This window comes from Scyliorhinus canicula, chromosome 12 (assembly GCF_902713615.1).
Source record: "Scyliorhinus canicula chromosome 12, sScyCan1.1, whole genome shotgun sequence".
In the NCBI taxonomy this organism is placed as follows: domain Eukaryota; kingdom Metazoa; phylum Chordata; class Chondrichthyes; order Carcharhiniformes; family Scyliorhinidae; genus Scyliorhinus; species Scyliorhinus canicula.
Window position 1 is genome coordinate 156,196,343 of NC_052157.1, and position 17,516 is coordinate 156,213,858.

General features: G+C 46.5%; 1 protein-coding gene across 7 annotated transcripts in view; it reads left to right on the top strand.

Annotated features, from left to right (window-relative positions):
• The window catches only part of LOC119975096, a 207,652-nt gene that overhangs the window by 166,264 nt on the left and 23,872 nt on the right, over positions 1-17,516 (top strand). For all 7 annotated transcript variants that reach the window (XR_005462652.1, XR_005462651.1, XM_038814616.1 and 4 more), the window contains 2 exons: positions 4,056-4,189; positions 6,837-7,045. Coding sequence is in view for 5 of the 7 variants with exons in the window: in XM_038814616.1 (XP_038670544.1) it covers positions 4,056-4,189; positions 6,837-7,045 (343 nt within the window). In the remaining 2 variants the exon portion in view is untranslated. The remainder of the gene's footprint in view (positions 1-4,055; positions 4,190-6,836; positions 7,046-17,516) is intronic.

Here is a 17,516-nt window from a genome sequence, read left to right on the forward strand (position 1 = left end):
TCAGGTGTATTTTGGGGGAAATAAGTCCTTTGGTTTTATCCATGGGTGTAATACTGATTGTTTTAACTGTCTTTACAGTGTTGTTCAAGCAGCAGAAATTGAAATGATCACAGAGTTAAACCTCAGTCAGGCCAGCCCAATCACCAAAGGTGCTCGGCGTAAGATGAGATGTGTAAGCAAGCAGTTATTTAACGTTAGAGAGTGGTTTTCAAACTAAATGGATATGTCTGTGATTAATTAATCCATCTACTAGCTGTACTGTTAGCCAGCTGAAAGACTCCCACCCAATTTCAACATTTTTCCACTCAAGCTTCCGTGTAACAAACTGAAAGCCAGAATCTATTTCTGGTGTAAGCGATTCTTTTACTAACCAACCGCTGTGGACCTGTTGTCTCTTGACTAGAAGAGTTCTACTGGTGAAATAATAACTTATCTAATAATTGCTAATAAAAAATATGAAGAACATAAGGAATAGGAGCAAGAATGGGCCATAGTGTCTCTAAAGCCTGTTCCACATTTTATATGTGATCTTGGGGCAGCACGGTGGGGCAGTGGGTTAGCCCTGCTGCCTCACAGCGCCGAGGTCCCAGGTTCAATCCCGGCACTGGGTCACTGTCCGTGTGGAGTTTGCACATTCCTCCCCGTGTTTGCGTGGGTTTTGCCCCACAACCCAAAATGTGCAGGCAAGGTGGATTGGCCACGCTAAATTGCCCCTTAATTGGAAGAAATGAATTGGGTACTCTAAATTTATTTATTTTTTAAATTTATGGGTGATGTTCTACCTTAACTCCACTAACCCGCCCTGTCCCCATGTCCCTTGATTCCATTTGCGTCCAAAGAATATTTATTTGCAACCTTTGCTACAATGAACAGAGATAATCTTGGTGCTCTGACCATATTGGGATCATTTCATCCTCCTTGAGAATTAAAGCAGTGTATTTCTTTATTTGTGGGATGGATGCATGCATCGCTGGCTGGGCCACCATTTATTACCCATCCCTGAGGGCATTTAAGAATCAAACCACATTGCTGTGGGTATGGAGTCACATGTAGGCCAGACCAGATAAAACCAGCAGATGTCCTTCCCTAAAGGACGTTAGTGAACCAGATAGGTTTTTATGACAATTGACAAACCGTTTTCATGGTCATCATTAGACTTTTCATTCCAAATTTTTATTGAATTCAGATTTCACCCAAATGCCCTGGGTGGATTCGAACCTGGGTCCCCAGATCCCCTGAGTCCCCTGAGTCTCTGGATTAATAGCCCAGTGATAATACCACTGCCTCCCCAGCATTTGAATTCATGGGGTGAATTCTCCATCTGCAGGATTCTCCGTTCTGCCGGCAGCGCAACCCCGCCCACGGGTTTCCTGGCAGCGTGAGGTGGCCGCAGTGGGAAATCCCATTGGCCAGCTGCGGGAATGGAGAATTCCGCTTCCGGCGCCACGCACCACCGAGGAACACACGGTCTGGGGGACCGGAAATCACAGCCCCATAATTATTTCACTTAAGTTTGTTTCTTGATTTAATTAGCGGCATTCCTCCTTTGATAGAGTTCCAGGATTTTCACTGCCACTGGGTCAAAATCCTGGTACTCCCTCCCTAACAACATTGTGTTTGTGCCTACACCACATGGACTGCAGGGGTTCAAGAAGGCAGCTCACCAGCATTTTCACAAGGGCAATTAAGGATGGGCAATAAATGCTGGCCTAGCCAGCGATGTCCACATCCCACAAATTAATTTTTAAAAAATTATTTATTTTTGTACATTAAGCACAATATGTGAAACAGTCGCTTCCTCCAAGATACACATCATCATATTGGTAACCTCCGTTTCTCTGTTGTTAATTGAATATGTGGCTGTTGTAGGGTTTATATCGACCTCTCTACATCAAAGTATTTTTTTATTTTTATTTTTGTTTTTTATAAATTTAGAATACCCAATTCATTTTTCCAATTAAGGGGCAATTTAGCGTGGCCAATCCACCTACTCTGCACATCTTTGGGTTGTGGGGGCAAACACGGGGAGAATGTGCAAACTCCACACAGACAATGATCCAGAGCCGGGATTCGAACCTGGGACCTCGGCGCCGTGAGGCAACAGGGCTAACCCACTGCCGCCACGTGCTGCCCATCTACATCAAAGTATGACAAAAATTAAGTAATTTGTCATCAACTATTATTCACTGGATTTCCTTCTTGCTGACCACAGGTACACACAAGATTTAGATTCGATAAGGTAGCTCATTCACCAATTGCAGGGAGTACAAGTAATGGTCAATAAGCTGTCGGCTTTTAAATGTGTCTAGTTTTGCTCTGGTGAAATATATAATGCTTTCATAAGCTAATGTCTGCATTAAGGACAAATACAAGACAAAGCCTGTAGCTCTATTGAATCCAGAACAGTTTCCCTGGTGTTCATTTCTGAAGATGCGTGCACTTAGTTAGAAGGCCCCAGAAATTCCCTAAAAAGCAAGTGCCCAATGTGTTTAGCGTGCTTTCAATGGCTGACCACCTCAAGTCATAACAAAAAATAGAGAATTTTAATTGTTTTTCTTTCTGGAAAGTTTGAAAGCGTATTGTGAACTGCTTTGGGTCAACTAACCAATCAGGCGGAAGCCAACAGCGCTGCACGGCTAATCAGAGAGTCTATGGTAACGGATAGCCATGTGGAATGTAAGTCACCATGTTTCAAAGGCAAGTTTTATGTCAGCACAGCAGAAGAATCTTTGTGCTATTGATACAATAATGAGAATGGTGAAGTATGTTAATTACTATAAACCCTGTTATGAACTCTGTGTGATAACATACTCCTTGAGACTGGGTTTCTGTAAACTGCATTAATCAAACAGATTACTGAAAGGGATGTTGTTAATCCCCAGGTACATCACACTGTGAGGATAGAATCTAGAAAAGATGCAGCTTTGAGATAATTGGATAAGTTCACTGCTGAAAATAAGCAACTTCATTTCTAAAGCACCTTTCATGCATCAGGATGTCACAGCCAATGAAGTACTTACAAAGTGGAGTCACTGTGTAATGTAGGAAATGCAGCAGCCGGTTTGCGGACAGCAAGGTTTTACAACAACAACTTGCATTTTTATGGCACCTTTAAAGTAGTGAACCATCCCATGGTTCACAGCAGTATCATGAAACAAAATATGACACTGAGCCACATGAGGCACCAGGCAGGTGACCCAAAGCTTGATCAAGTAGTAGGGTTGAGGAGCAACTTAAAGGAGGACAGTGAGGTAGAGAGGTGGAAACAGCGAATTCCAAAGCTTAAGGCCCAGGCAGCTGAAGGCAAAGTTGCCTATGTTGGAGTGATTAAGATCAGGGTTGCTCAAGAGACCAGAATTAGATGACCACAGATATCACATAGGGTTGCGGGGGCTGGATGAGGGTACAGAGATTTGAGGTGACACAAACAGCTATGAGATAAACAACCAGCTAATTTATCTTAGTGATGTTAATCAGGGGATAAATGTCTGCAAGAATGTTGGGAGAACTCACCTGTTCATCTTCATAAAGTATTGTGGATCTTTACATTCACCAAGACTTTGAGGCAAGAGACTATCTACTGAGCCACACAATCGACAATAAAATAAATTGCAGTATGAAAATGCGTCCAGCCAGGGCAGCACGGTGGCACAATGGGTAGCACCTGTGGCGTCATGGCGCGAAGGTCCCAGGTTCAATCCCGGCTTGGGTCACTCTTCGTGTGGAGTTTGCACATTCTCCCCGTGTTTGCGTGGGTTTTCGCCCCCACAACCCAAAGATGTGCAGGCTAGGTGGATGGCCACGCTAAATTACCCCTTAATTAGAAAAGATGAATTGGGTGCTCAAATTTTTTTTTAAAACTGTGTCCAGCCCACATTTGCTGGCATTCCTACTCACTCAAATAGGGAACTCAATCTTGAGGGAAAACTCAACAGCAAAGTGTCAGTGAAAATGTCAACACCATCTTCACTGAATAATATCTTGATATTAACATGTATTTTTCTGCACTCTTAAAATACCCCTTTTCTTTTACTTCTTTTTTCCCTACACCCTAGATCGTTTTTTGATATCCAGGACATTTCGTGTATTCCATGTGATGGACATTTCACTAACCACCTTCTGCTATCAAAAACACCTTCATCAACACTCGCCCCTATTGATAACAGTACTCCATATTCGCTTAACACAGGTACATGGCATGTATAAGGAGCTGTAAAAAGCAATTTCTTGCTTGTAGCTCTTTTAAATTTATAGGAAGCAAACTTGGCATCACAGGAACCTAACATGCTAGTCTATCATCATACCGTGCGGAAGGGTAGCAGGAATCAATATCGAGATGCCTGCCTACACACTATGGATGAGGGGGGAAGAGGGTGCTGGTGGAGTTGAAACAGGGAACGGGATTCTCCGTTAGCCGACGCTGTGAATCGGGGCGTGCGAACGGGCGGAGAACAGCTCCCGACACCAAAATCGTGGCGGGCGCCGGTTTGATGCCGAATTGCGATGCTGCACCTCCTCGAAAACGGCGTCAATGCAACGTGCATTGCACGCAGTTGAAGCACCGTTCACATGTCATTAGCTTGCCGACCCGCGATTCTCCGCCTCCGATGCGCCGATGTTCCCGACGTTGCGGTCCACGTGTGTTTTCACAAATCGTGTGAACCTGCCGTGGCTGTTGAGAGAGAGAGAGAGGAGTACGGACAGTGTCCAGCACCGTCATACTCGCTGACAACGTGCCGCTGGCCGGGGCTTCTGCCAGGGCTGGGTGGGGAGTAGCGGGGTTGCCAGGAGGTGGGTGTGGGGTCGGAGTGGACTGGTACACAACAGCATTACCACAGCTGGCAAGGCAGTCATGCAGCTGCGCATGCCGCTGACAGCCCACTATAAACCCGGCGCCTGGGTCATATGGGTTGGGTTGCCCTCTGACCCCAGCCAACCCATCAGCTATATTGGCGCTCCAGCACAACCTATCCCATCTTTCGGCCCCGATCAGTGTGTGTGTCTGTGGAAAGGTGTATTGTTTAAGCGCGGCTGCAGCTTGTCAGCCCTGCAGGTGTCCATCACGGACCCGGTGATTCCCACACTGTTTTTGTGGGTTTTGGTGGTGAACCACGCGGTGCCGGGTGTTAGCCCTTCACCAGTAACAGAATCAGTGCAGGTTTGGCGCCGATTTTTCTGACGTGAAAGTTCACTTACGTTATAAGAAAAAATACATTAAATGAAAAAAGTTTATTTCTGATGAAAATTTCTTGTCTAGTACAATGCAGGTGTGGTGCAACCATGTTCATTATTTAGCCACTCCATAACTGTGTAAAATATCCTCCTGATAACAATACACTGGTAGATGTTCATGTGTCACCTAATGGAGTAGCAAGTATAGCAAGGTGTGGTACGCTTCGCTGCTGCACACTCGGCTGCTGCACGCTCCGCTGCTGCACGCTCCGCTGCTGCACGCTCCGCTGCTGCACGCTCCGCTGCTGCACGCTCCGCTGCTGCACGCTCTGCTGCTGCACGCTCCGCTGCTTGTACAGCCACATTGCATCCACCAGAGCTGCGGCGCCTATCAGAAAGGCCACCATTGCTTGCAGGGGTGAAAGGCAGACATGTTAGCATGGTGCCCAACTGGTCCAGCGGTCTACATCGTGGTCCCCGGTTTGCACACTGCAGGCCTCTGCCCCCGCATGTGTTCTCTCCCCCCCCCCCCATCTCTGCACCACAGCCCACCATTGGGGCTTCTGGCCTTGGTGCTCATCCCTGATGTCAGGGGTACCATCAGCTGGCCCTGCTGTTGCCAACGGTATGCTCTACGGCCCGCGCCTGACGCCCCCATAGGGGGGCATTGCCATGAGTGGGCCACCTGGTGCTCCGCCGGCAGGAGACGGATGGGTGGGGCGGGTATGTTTGGCCAGGGGGAGGGTTGGTTACGAGCACCCATACTGCCGTGTCACTCTGTAGAACCAGGGTCTTAAGGTGGATGGTCAATGGGGTGTGCAGCAAGATAGCTTTGTTGCAGGCCGTGGCAATGGTGGTCTGTGCCTGCATATCGCCCAGTCCCAGGGGGGGGTATCACCCCAGCCACTCAGCCCATCCCCCCCGGGCCCTGGAAGGTCCAATTACGGGGCTATTTAGTGTGGCCAATCCACCTACCCTACCCACACAGACATGGGGAGAATATGCAAGCTCCACACGGACAGTGACCCAGGGCCAGGATCGAACCTGGGACCTCGGGGCCGTGAGGCAGCTGTGGTAACCACTGTGCATCATGCCACCCTTTTGTGGGACCTTGCTATGAGGAAATTAACTGCTGTATTGTCCTACATTACACCAGTGACTACAGTTTAAAGGTACATGGATGGCACAGTAGCACAGTAATTAACACTGTTGCTTCACAGCTCTAGGGTCCCAGGTTTGATTCCCAGCTTGGGTCACTGTCTGCACATCTGCACGTTCTCCCCGTGTCTGCGGGGTTTCCTCCGGGTGCTCTCCGGTTCCTCCCACAAGTCCCAAAAGACGTGCTGTTAGGTGAATTGGACATTTTGAATTCTTCCTCTGTGTACCCCGAACAGGCGCCGGAGTGTGGCGACATGGGGATTTTCACAGTAACTTCATTGCAGTGTTAATGTAAGCTTACTTGTGACAACAATAAAGATTATTATTATTATTATCATTTATTACTGTGACGGGTCTGAGGTTTTGAATAATGCATATCTTTTCTTTTAGATGCAGTACTAGATCTTGAAATGGTTTGTATAAATGTGTTAGCGATAATTGGGTAATCTACCCTAATTATTTATTTTAATTATACGAAATAATGAAATTAATGTGCTTTAATCTAGGGAAGAGTGTTCCCTCAGGTCAAAGGCAGAACTACACTGGATATGAACCAATGGTATTACAGACTAAGATTTTGGAGACTTCCCTATGGCCGAGCCGTGATTCAAGTGCAATATCCCCTGGGACATTTGCTACAGCTTGCGATGAGACCAACAAAATGCAAACCCCAATTACTACACTTGAAAGTCAGTGCACAACAACAGTTGGATCTGTGAGTACATTTTTTTCTTCACCAATAACAGTATATAATCTCTATATTGTTTTTCTCCTCTGTACAGATTAAGCAGGATTGACTCTCTCCTGTCCACCCTTTCCCTCCACCCAGACAAGCTGCTTGCAGAACCCCAGCAACTCTAACCTGGCAATAATTCTTGATGTTTCCTCCTACATCCCCTGCTCTCCAAAGTGGGAATGTGTTTGGCTCCTCTATATATATATATATAGTTTCCAGAATGAGGTTGTATATACTGAAAGTTTTATTAAAATCCCTGCTCAAATAGTACGGTATAGGACTAAAGCTTAATGTGCTAGACATTAAATTACTCTACTTTGTCCTACATATGTTTTAATCTCATAGCAATGCCTTGCCTGTCGATTACTAATCATAAGGAAACTTAAAGAATGATGTATCAGATGGGGCAGCACGATGGCACAGTAGTTAGCATTGCTGCCTACGGCGCTGAGGACCCAGGTTCGAATCCTGGCCCTGGGTCACTGTCCATGTGGAGTTTGCACATTCTCCCCGTGTTTGCATGGGTTTCGCCCCCACAACCCAAAGGTGTGCAGGTTAGGTGAATTGGCCACGCTAAATTGCCCCTAATTGGAAAAAATAATGGGCACTCTTAAAAAAAAAAGAATGATGTATCAGTGAGTAAATGCCTTGCATGATGGGATACTATGGTCAGGGTTTGACTTTCTACTCTTTGCTGTTATTTAATATTATGTTGGGGCAGAAGATTAGATTAGAGAAGTTGGGTTGTTCTCCTTGAGTTAGAAAATGTGACAGGAGGATTTAATAGTTCCTCAGAATTATGAAGAATTTTGATAACATAGATCATAGAATTTACAGTGCAGAAGGAGGCCATTCAGCCCATCAAGTCTGCACCGGCTCTTGGAAAGAGCACCCTACCCAAGGTCAACACCTACACCCTATCCCCATAACCCAGTAACCCTACCCAACACACTAAGGGCAATTTATCATGGCCAATCCACCTAACCTGCACATCTTTGGACTGTGGGAGGAAACCGGAGCACCCGGAGGAAACCCACGCACACACGGGAGGATGTGCAGACTCCGCACAGACAGTGACCCAAGCCGGAATCTAACCTGGGACCCTGGAGCTGTGAAGCGATTGTGCTATCCACAATGCTACCGTGCTGATGGTGGAAACATAAATAAGGAGAAACAGTTTCCACTGGCAGGAGGGTCGGTAACAAGAGGACACTGATTTAATATATTTGATAAAAGGACCAAGGGGGAGATGAAGAGAAATTATTTGCCCAGTGAGTTATTATGAACTGGAAAGCATTGTGTGAAAAGATGGTGGAAACCGATTCAATGGTAACTTTAAAAGGGAATTGGGGGGGGGGGCACTTGATGTGAGTGCTAGAGCGGCTGTGTTTTCACAAGTTCTGCCTCTACTTGTCTTTAAATTCTTCATTTAAAGTTGGTAGTTGTGGGCAGACCTATGCCTCGGCGGTGCTGTCTGTATCAAGATGATGGCTGCTGTTGTGTTCCGTGATCTTGTCTTGTAATGATTCTACAGAACTGCGAGTGACTTAGCCAGAATGATGATTTATTAATGTACACATGGTAAGGTAACAATCACAATCTTATACAGACCAAGTTATCATAGAGTTACATTAGACTCTCCTGGAACTACCCTGATGTGCGATTACCCTCTTGTATGACTTACATCCTTCAGCTGGTAGTCGGATGTCATCTGGCTGATCTCTGATGCCACCTGCTGGTGGAAGGTCACACTGCAGAGTATATGCAATATTATCTACAGGTATATCACCACATCCCCCTTCCTGAGGAGATATTGATGTTTATGTACAAACATGATTGACATCTTTACTTTACACATTTGGTATATGCATAAACAATATAAGCAAATTTAACTAGTGCATCCATAGACATGATATGCCTGCTTGGTGGATGTCCCTTGCGCACAGCTTATTGTGTCTCCCTCACGGGATCGCCCATCTGATCACTTGGGCTGTTGCCAGCCTTTTTTGAAGGCTGGTTGGAGAACCTGATTGGAGATTCAGCAGGGGTGAATAAGGTGTTTAGGGATTTCTATAGTAGGCTGTATAGGTCAGAACCCCCTACAGGGCCGGAGGGGATGAGGCACTTCTGGGGGGGGGGGGGGGGGGGGGGGGGCTGAATTTCCCAAAGGTGGATGGGAGCTGGTAGAAGGGTCTGGGGGCTCCGATCGGGTTGGAAGAGATAGTGGAGGGTCTGAAGGCCATGCAGGCGGGTAAAGCCCCGGGGCCGGACCGGTATCCAGTAGAGTTTTATAAAACGTTCTCTGGGATATTGGGGCCGGTGTTGATGAGGATGTTCAATGAAGCAAGGAAAGAGGGGTGCTGCCCCCGACGATGTCACAGGCCACGATTTCGCTGATTCTGAAGCGGGACAAGAACCTGGAGTTTGTGTGGGTCCTACAGCCCGATATCCCTGTTGAATGTGGATGTCAAATTGCTGGCCAAAACTTTGTCCTCCAGGATTGAGGATTGTGTTCCGGGACATATTGGGGAGGATCAGATGGAGTTTGTTAAGGGTAGGCAGTTGGTGGCCAATGTAAGACGGTGATCATGATGCCCCCGGAAGGTAGGGAGGTGGAGATAGTGATCGCAATGGATGCAGAAAAGGCTTTTGATCGGGTTAGAATGGGATTATCTGTGTGAGGTACTGGACGGTTATGATTTATGGGTCAGATTACTGTATCAGGCTCCTGTGGCAAGTGTACGGACGAATAGGACAACATCGGACTATTTTAGACTGCACCGGGGGACGAGACAGGGATTGCCCCCACTCCCCACTGTTGTTCACCATTGGCAATTGCTCTGAGAGCCTCAAGGGGCTGGTCGGGGGGGGGGGGGGGGGGGGGGGGGGGGTGGAGCACAGAGTCTCGCTTTATGCAGACGACCTGCTTCTGTATGTATCGGACCGTTGGAGGGGATGGAAGAAATCATGAGGATTCTCGGGGAATTTGGCCGGTTGTCGAGGTATAAGCTAAATATGGGGAAAAGTGAGGTATTTGAGGTCCAGGCGGGGGGACAGGAGGGACGATTGGGGGAGCTGCCGTTTAGATTAACACGGGGAAGCTTTTGGTACCTAGGCATTCAAGTGGCCCGGGAATGGGACTGGCTGCATAAATTAAATCTGCCCCGGCTAGTAGACCAAATGAAGGACGATTTTCGGAGATGGGACGCGCTCCCGTTGTCATTAGCTGGGAGGGTGCAGATGGTGAAGATGACGGTCCTCCCGAGATTCCTGTTTGTGTTTCAATGTCTCTCCATCTTTATTCCGTGGTCCTTTTTTTGAACAGGACAACAAAGTGATCTCTGGCTTTGTTTGGGCGGGCCAGACCCCGCGGGTAAGGAAGGTAATGCTTGAGCGGAGTTGGGGAGAGGGCGGGTTGGTGCTGCCAAATTTTAGTAACTATTACTGGGTGGCGAATATAGCCATGATCAGATTGGGGGTGGGGTCGGCATGGGAGCGTATGGAGGCGGCTTCATGCAAGGGCACCAGTTTGGGGGCGTTGGTAACTGCGCCTCTGCTGTTCCCACTGGCACGGTACTCCACCAGTCCCGTGGTGGTGGTGGCCCTGAGAGTCTGGGGGCAATGGAGGAGACATGTGGCAGCAGAGGGAGCATCAGTCTGGTCCCCAATCTGTAATAATCACCGGTTTTCCCCGGGAGGTATGGAGGGGGGGGTTCTGGTTATGGCGGAGAGCAGGGATTGTGAGGATGAGGGATATGTGTATAGAGGGGAGCTTTCCGAGTATGAGGGCACTGGAGGAGAAGTTTGGGTTGGCGAGGGGAAACAAATTCAGGTATCTGCAGGTGTGGGACTTCCTACGTAAAGAGGTGTCAACCTTCCCGTTCCTACCGCCAAGGGGGATTCAGGACTGGGTAGTTTCCAGAGGGTGGGTAGGAGAGAGAGCATCTCGGAAATTTACAAGGAACTTATGGGGTCAGAGGAGACACAGACTGAGAAGCTGAAGTGCAAGTGGGAGGAGGAGCTGGGAGGAGAGATAGTGGATGGTCTATGGGCGGACTACTCAACGCGTCCACAACATGTGCAGGCTCAGCCTGATAATACAATTTAAGGTCGTTCACCGGGCTCACATGACTGGCCTGGATGAGCAGATTCTTGGGGTGGAGGACAGGTGTGAAAATATGCGGCAGGGCCAGCAAACCATGTCCATATGTTCTGGGCAGGTCCGAAACTTAGGGGATTTTGGCAGGGGTTTTGCAGATGTCATGTCCACGGTGTTGTTAAAAACAAGGGTGGCGCTGAGTCCCGAGCCGGTGATTTTCGGGGTGTCGGAAGACAAGGAAATCCAGGAGGAGAAAGAAGCAGACATTCTGGCCTTTGCTTCCCTGGTAGCCCGGAGACGGATACTATTAGCTTGGAGAGACTTAAAGCCCCCGAAGTCGGAGACCTCGCTATCGGACGTGGCTAACTCTCTCTGTCTGGAGAAATCAAGTTCACCTTGAGAGGGTCAATATTAGGGTTCACCTGGAGGTGGCAACCGTCCGTCGTCTTCTTCGCAGAACATTAATCGTCAGCAGAAGGCCGGGGGGGGGGGTTAGTTTAGCTTAGAGTAGGGGGTTAATAAAGGTGGGACCTGTAAGGGAGGGAGACGGCTTTTGCACTATGTTTATAGTTTCATGTACATTGTGTATTGTGTTGTTGTTATAATACCAAAAAATACCTCAATAAAATGTTTATTAAAAATTAAAGGGTCATCTGATTAACTGGATTGATCGATCCCACCTGGCCTACTGCAGGACATGAAAAGACTGTTTTGCAAAATGGCCACGGGCCATTTCGATTACCACATTTCTGTCACAAGATAGCGGCTCCTGTCCGCCACTTAAAATGCTCGCCCGTACTGAGACCGCGTATCTTTATGATGTGCGTCATAGCGCTAATGGTGCTGCCGTCTTCTTTTATGTTGCCGCCAAAATGCTTCGAGCTGAATTTACTCTGCAGCTAACACACTCACATGGCAAATCTTTATTGCTTGTTCCAATATCAAATCATCTTCCCACAGCAACCTCTCACGGAGCTTATCATTTTTGTTTTTAAATTTTAGAGTACCCAATTATTTTTTTCCAATTAAGGGGCAATTTAGCGTGGCCAATCCATCTAACCTGCACATCTTTGGGTTGTGGGGGTGAAACCCACGCAGACATGGGGAAAGGGCAGCACGGTAGCCCAGTGGTTAGCACTGCTGCCTATGGCGCTGAGGATCCGGGTTCGATCCCAGCCCCGCGTCAATGTCTGTGTGGAATTTGCACTTTCTCCCCATGTCTGCGTGGGTTTTACCCCCACAACCGAAAAAGATGTGCAAAGTAGGTGGATTGGCCACACTAAATTGCCCCTTAATTGGAAAGAAAATAATTGGGTACTCCAAATTTATTTTAAAAAAGACATGGGGAGAATGTGCAAACTCCACACGGACAGTGACCCAGGGCCGGGATTCAAACCCGGGTCCTCAGCGCCGCAGTCCCAGTGCTAACTACTGCACCACATGCCACTCTAGGAGCTCATCATTTGATATACCAAACACAATGTGGTCGCGGATCATAGAAGATTTCAGACTGCTGAAATTGCAGGACTGGGCCATCAGCCTGAAGTCAATTACCAAACTGTCGAAAGATTCGCCTGGTTTCTGGTTATGCGTACAAAACATGTATCTCTCGAATGTTTCATTCTTTTTGGGGAGCAATGTCGATCAAAGTCCAAATGACGTCATTATATATCTCTTGCTCTCTTCATTATCTTTTTTTTAAATATAAATTTTGAGTACCCAATTAATTTTTTCCAATTAAGGGGCAATTTAGCATGATCAGTTCACCTACCCTGCACATCTTTGGGTTGTGGGGGTGAAACCCACACAAACACAGGGAGAATGTGCAAACTCCACACGGACAGTAACCCAGAGTCGGGATCGAACCTAGGACCTCGGTGCCATGAGGCAGCAATGCTAACCACTGCGCCACTGTACTGCCCACCTCCTCTTCATTATCAAAAGCAAAAGTATTATATATTTCAATTGCTTGTGGACCCGCAACCATGAGAAGCAACACAGTTCGCCTTTCGTCAGGCTGTGCCTGCAGGTCAAGGGCCGATACATAGAGCTTAAACTGCTGTTTGAAGATACAATATGAGTAGAATTGACCACCGCATAGTCATTGTGGAGACAAAGTCCCATCTTCACATTGATGGTAGTACCACCGTCCTAAATGGAATAGACTTCAAACAGATCTAGCAACTCAAAACTGGGCATCCATAAGATGCTGTGTGCCATCAGCAACAGCAGAATTGTACTCAACCACAATCTGCAACCTCATGGACCTGCATAACCCCCACTCTACCTTTATCACCAAGCCAGGGGATCAACTCTGGTTCAATGAAGAGTGCCGGAGGGCATGCCAGGAGCATACCTAAAAATGAGGTGTCAACCTGGTGAAGCTACAACACAGGACTACTTGTGTGCAAAACAGCTGAAGCAGCAAGTAATAGACGGAGCTAATCGATTCCACACACATTCCAGCCGTGAATGATGGTGGACAATTAACTCGCTGGAGGAAGAGGCTCAACAAATATCCCCATCCTCAGTGATGGAGGAGCCCAGTACATTTGTGCAAAAGTCAAGGCTGAAGCATTTGGAATAATCTTGATACCAGAACATACGTTGTGAACATGTCGTGAAGATCTTATCCTGAATTCTCATGGTCGTTGTGAACAATCGCCACGTGGGAAAGTGTGCACTATTTTACCTTGTTTTCACAGCCTTATGCTCCTCTTCCTTGTTCTCTGGTAATGCATAGTGGGGCGCCAAGTAAAGTTTGGTGACCGTATTGGGCCGACTGTATTGCTGTTCTTCTGTCCTCCTCGTATCAATGTATGTTGAGACATTTTTGCTTTGCTGTATCATTCCTATGGTTTTGTTGTGTCATTTAATAAAATGGAAAAACTTCAATAAAAATGCTTTTTAAAAAAGGGGAAATAGATAAATACTTAAAAGGGATAAAGAAAATGTTTTGCGATGGCGAAGGAGCTGGGGAGTGGAACTAACTGGATAGCTCTTTCAAAGAGCTGGAAAAGGCACAATGGACCAAATGGCCTCCTGTGCTGTGAGGTTCAATAAAATGAGGTGGCAGAGATCCAGACTCATTGATCTATAGCTCAGCATGGGTCATTGCTTTCAGTGAAACCAAGAAAGAATTGGAAAGTACAGATTTGTTTTGCATCATCAAATAATCAGGACAAAACATAAGGACAAGTGATTGCAGCTTTGAAAAGCAAATTCACTGCTCCAGGTTCAGCTGCTTTTGGATTTAAGTATCGTTACAATTGGCGTCAGCAACATCTAGGAGCAGGGAGTCAGGATCAAGTGCCAAACCAATGCAGTCTCATACGTGACTTTCAGTGATTAGTTGCAGAGCAGTGGACATAAGTCTGGTGCCCTGAATCCCAGATAGTTGGAAACTTGAACCTTGGTACAATGTTTAAGCTTAGCTTCTTCTTTAGGACATCTCACATTAAATTCCAACCTACACTGCTTCACAACAGTACTTTATTCACACAGGATGCTTTCTCCCTTGCAATAACATAGGCAGCTAGTTAAAATGTAAATCATTAACCACTGCATTAAAGATAGCAGGCCAGGGAAAGCAAACTCTCTCCTCTGTCTTTTCTTTTAAAAAGCTTCTTGGTCATGCATAAATAATATAGCTGTCCAGAAACGGGCTGTTTAGCACACTGGGCTAAATCACTGGCTTTGAAAGCAGACCAAGGCAGGCTAGCAGCACGGTTCAATCCCCAAACAGGCACCGGAATGTGGCGACTAGGGGCTTTTCACAGTAACTTCATTGAAGCCTACTCGTGACAATAAGTGATTTTCATTTCATTTCAGATACAGTATGGTGACATGGTGAGTGAATGAAGATTCATGTGGTATATATAGTGAATTTTATTAATCATGTAAATGACAGTAAATCTGTACTTCCTTTTTTTGTAACCAAAGAACTTAAGTAAAGGATCATCATCCCACAGTCCAAGAAGATGCAACATTTTTAAAATTAACTATCTTTATTGTGTTCTCAAGAATTTTATGAAGCTTTTATACATATTGGTGTACGCACTTAAATATATATTTTTGAAGGTACTAGGACAATATTTGTCCATATATGTTATGAGGTTATACTATACATTCACACTCATATTTAATTGCCAGGTTCAGTTTTTAAATGTTTGGACAGTCGGTAGTAGAAGACTTGAGAGGAATTGGTGAGTTAGATTTGGAGATGGGGCAGTCAGCTGTCATCTCAGCACAGTGTAGACACCTCAAGGTTAATGTAATTCTTTTTTAAAATAAATTTAGAGTACCCAATTATTTTTTCAAATTAAGGGGCCAATCCACCTACCCTGCACGTCTTTGGGTTGTGGGGGTGAGACCCACGCAGACACAGGGAGAATGTGCAAATTCCACACAGACAGTGACCCGGGGCCAGGATCGACCCCAGGTCCTCGGTGCCGTGAGGCCGCTGTGCTAACCACTGCGCCACCGTGCCACCCCATGAATGTAATTCTAGGAATGCATAAATGTGCCGTAGCAGGAGCAGAGAGGAAAGTTCAGAAGGACAATGAGCATTGCAGCATTAATTAAAAAGAGAAAGAATAGGTTTGGTTGGATGGAGAGAAGTTATAAAGTAGAGGTGAGAGAGTGAAGGCTCAACTTTGTTGTATCCGGGCAGCATGTGGTGCAGTAGTTAGCACTCTGCCTCATGGCAGGTTCAATCCCAGGTTCAATCCGGCTCTGGGTCACTGTCCATGTGGAGTTTGCACATTCTCCCTGTGTTTTTGTGGGTTTCACCCCAACAACCCAAACAATGTGCGGATAGGTGGACTGGCCACACTAAATTGCCCCTTAATTGGAAAAATGAATTGGGTACAAAGAAAATTACAGCACAGGAACAGGCCCTTCAGCCGTCCCAGCCTGCGCCGATCCAGATCCTTTATCTAAACCTGTCTCCTATTTTCCAAGGTCTACTTCCCTCTGTTCCCGCCCATTCATATACCTGTCTAGATGCTTCTTAAATGATGCTATCGTGCCCGTCTCTACCACCTCCGCTGGTAAAGCGTTCCAGGCACCCACCAGACTCTGCGTAAAAAACTTTCCACGCACATCTCCCTTAAACTTTCCCCCTCTCAGCTTGAAATCGTGACCCCCTTGTAACTGACACCCCCACTCTTTGGAAAAGCTTGTTGCTATCCACCCTGTCCATACCGCTCATAATTTTGTAGACCTCAATCAGGTTCCCCCCTCAACCTCCGTCTTTCCAACGAAAACAATCCTAATCTACTCAACCTTTCTTCATAGCTAGCACCCTCCATACCAGGCAACATCCTGGTGAACCTCCTCTGCACCCTCTCCAAGGCATCCACATCCTTCTGGTAATGTGGCGACCAGAACTGCACGCAGTATTCCAAATGTGGCCGAACCAAAGTCCTATACAACTGTAACATGACCTGCCAACTCTTGTACTCAATACCCCGTCCGATGAAGGCAAGCATGCTGTATGCCTTCTTGACCATTCTATCAACCTGCGTTGCCACCTTCAGGGTACAATGGACCTGAACTCCCAGATCTCTCTATCTATTTTCCCCAGGACCCTTCCATTGACCATATAGGCCGCTCTTGAATTTGATCTTCCAAAATGCATCACCTCGCATTTGCCTGGATTGAACTCCATCTGCCATTTCTCTGCCCAACTCTCCAATCTATCTATATTTTGTTGTATTCTCTGACAATCCTCCTCACAATCTGCAACTCCACCAATCTTAGTATCATCTGCAAACTCTAAATTTAAAAAAAAACTTTGTTGTATCCAACAATTATAATATTAGTCCAGAGACAGTTTAGAATAGCCATCAAGGGGGCAGCACGGTGGCCTAGTGGTTAGCACAACCGCCTCACGGCGCTGAGGTCCCAGGTTCGATCCCGGCTCTGGGTCACTGTCTGTGTGGAGTTTGCACATTCTCCCCGTGTCTGTGTGGGTTTCGCCCCCACAACCCAAAAATGTGCAGAGTAGGTGGATTGGCCATGCTAAATTGCCCCTTCATTGGAAAAAATAATTGGGTAATCTAAATTTATAAAAAAAAAGAATGGCCATCATAATAATAAAGAATAGAAACCCTTAAAGTCAAATTAAAAGAAGCAATAATGCCAGAAGCTAAAGAAATGACCTGAACCTGCTCTTCGTTCCTAATCTCTTTATTTTATGGTTTCGTTATTGGATAAATTATTGAAGGATTATGTGACATTGTGGTGAAACCTGCCTTAAAGATTTTTGATGTATACCGGGCCAGGGAATTTAGCCCCATGGGTAGAACTTGACACCAGCTGGATTTTCCGCTCCCGCCCAAGTCGATG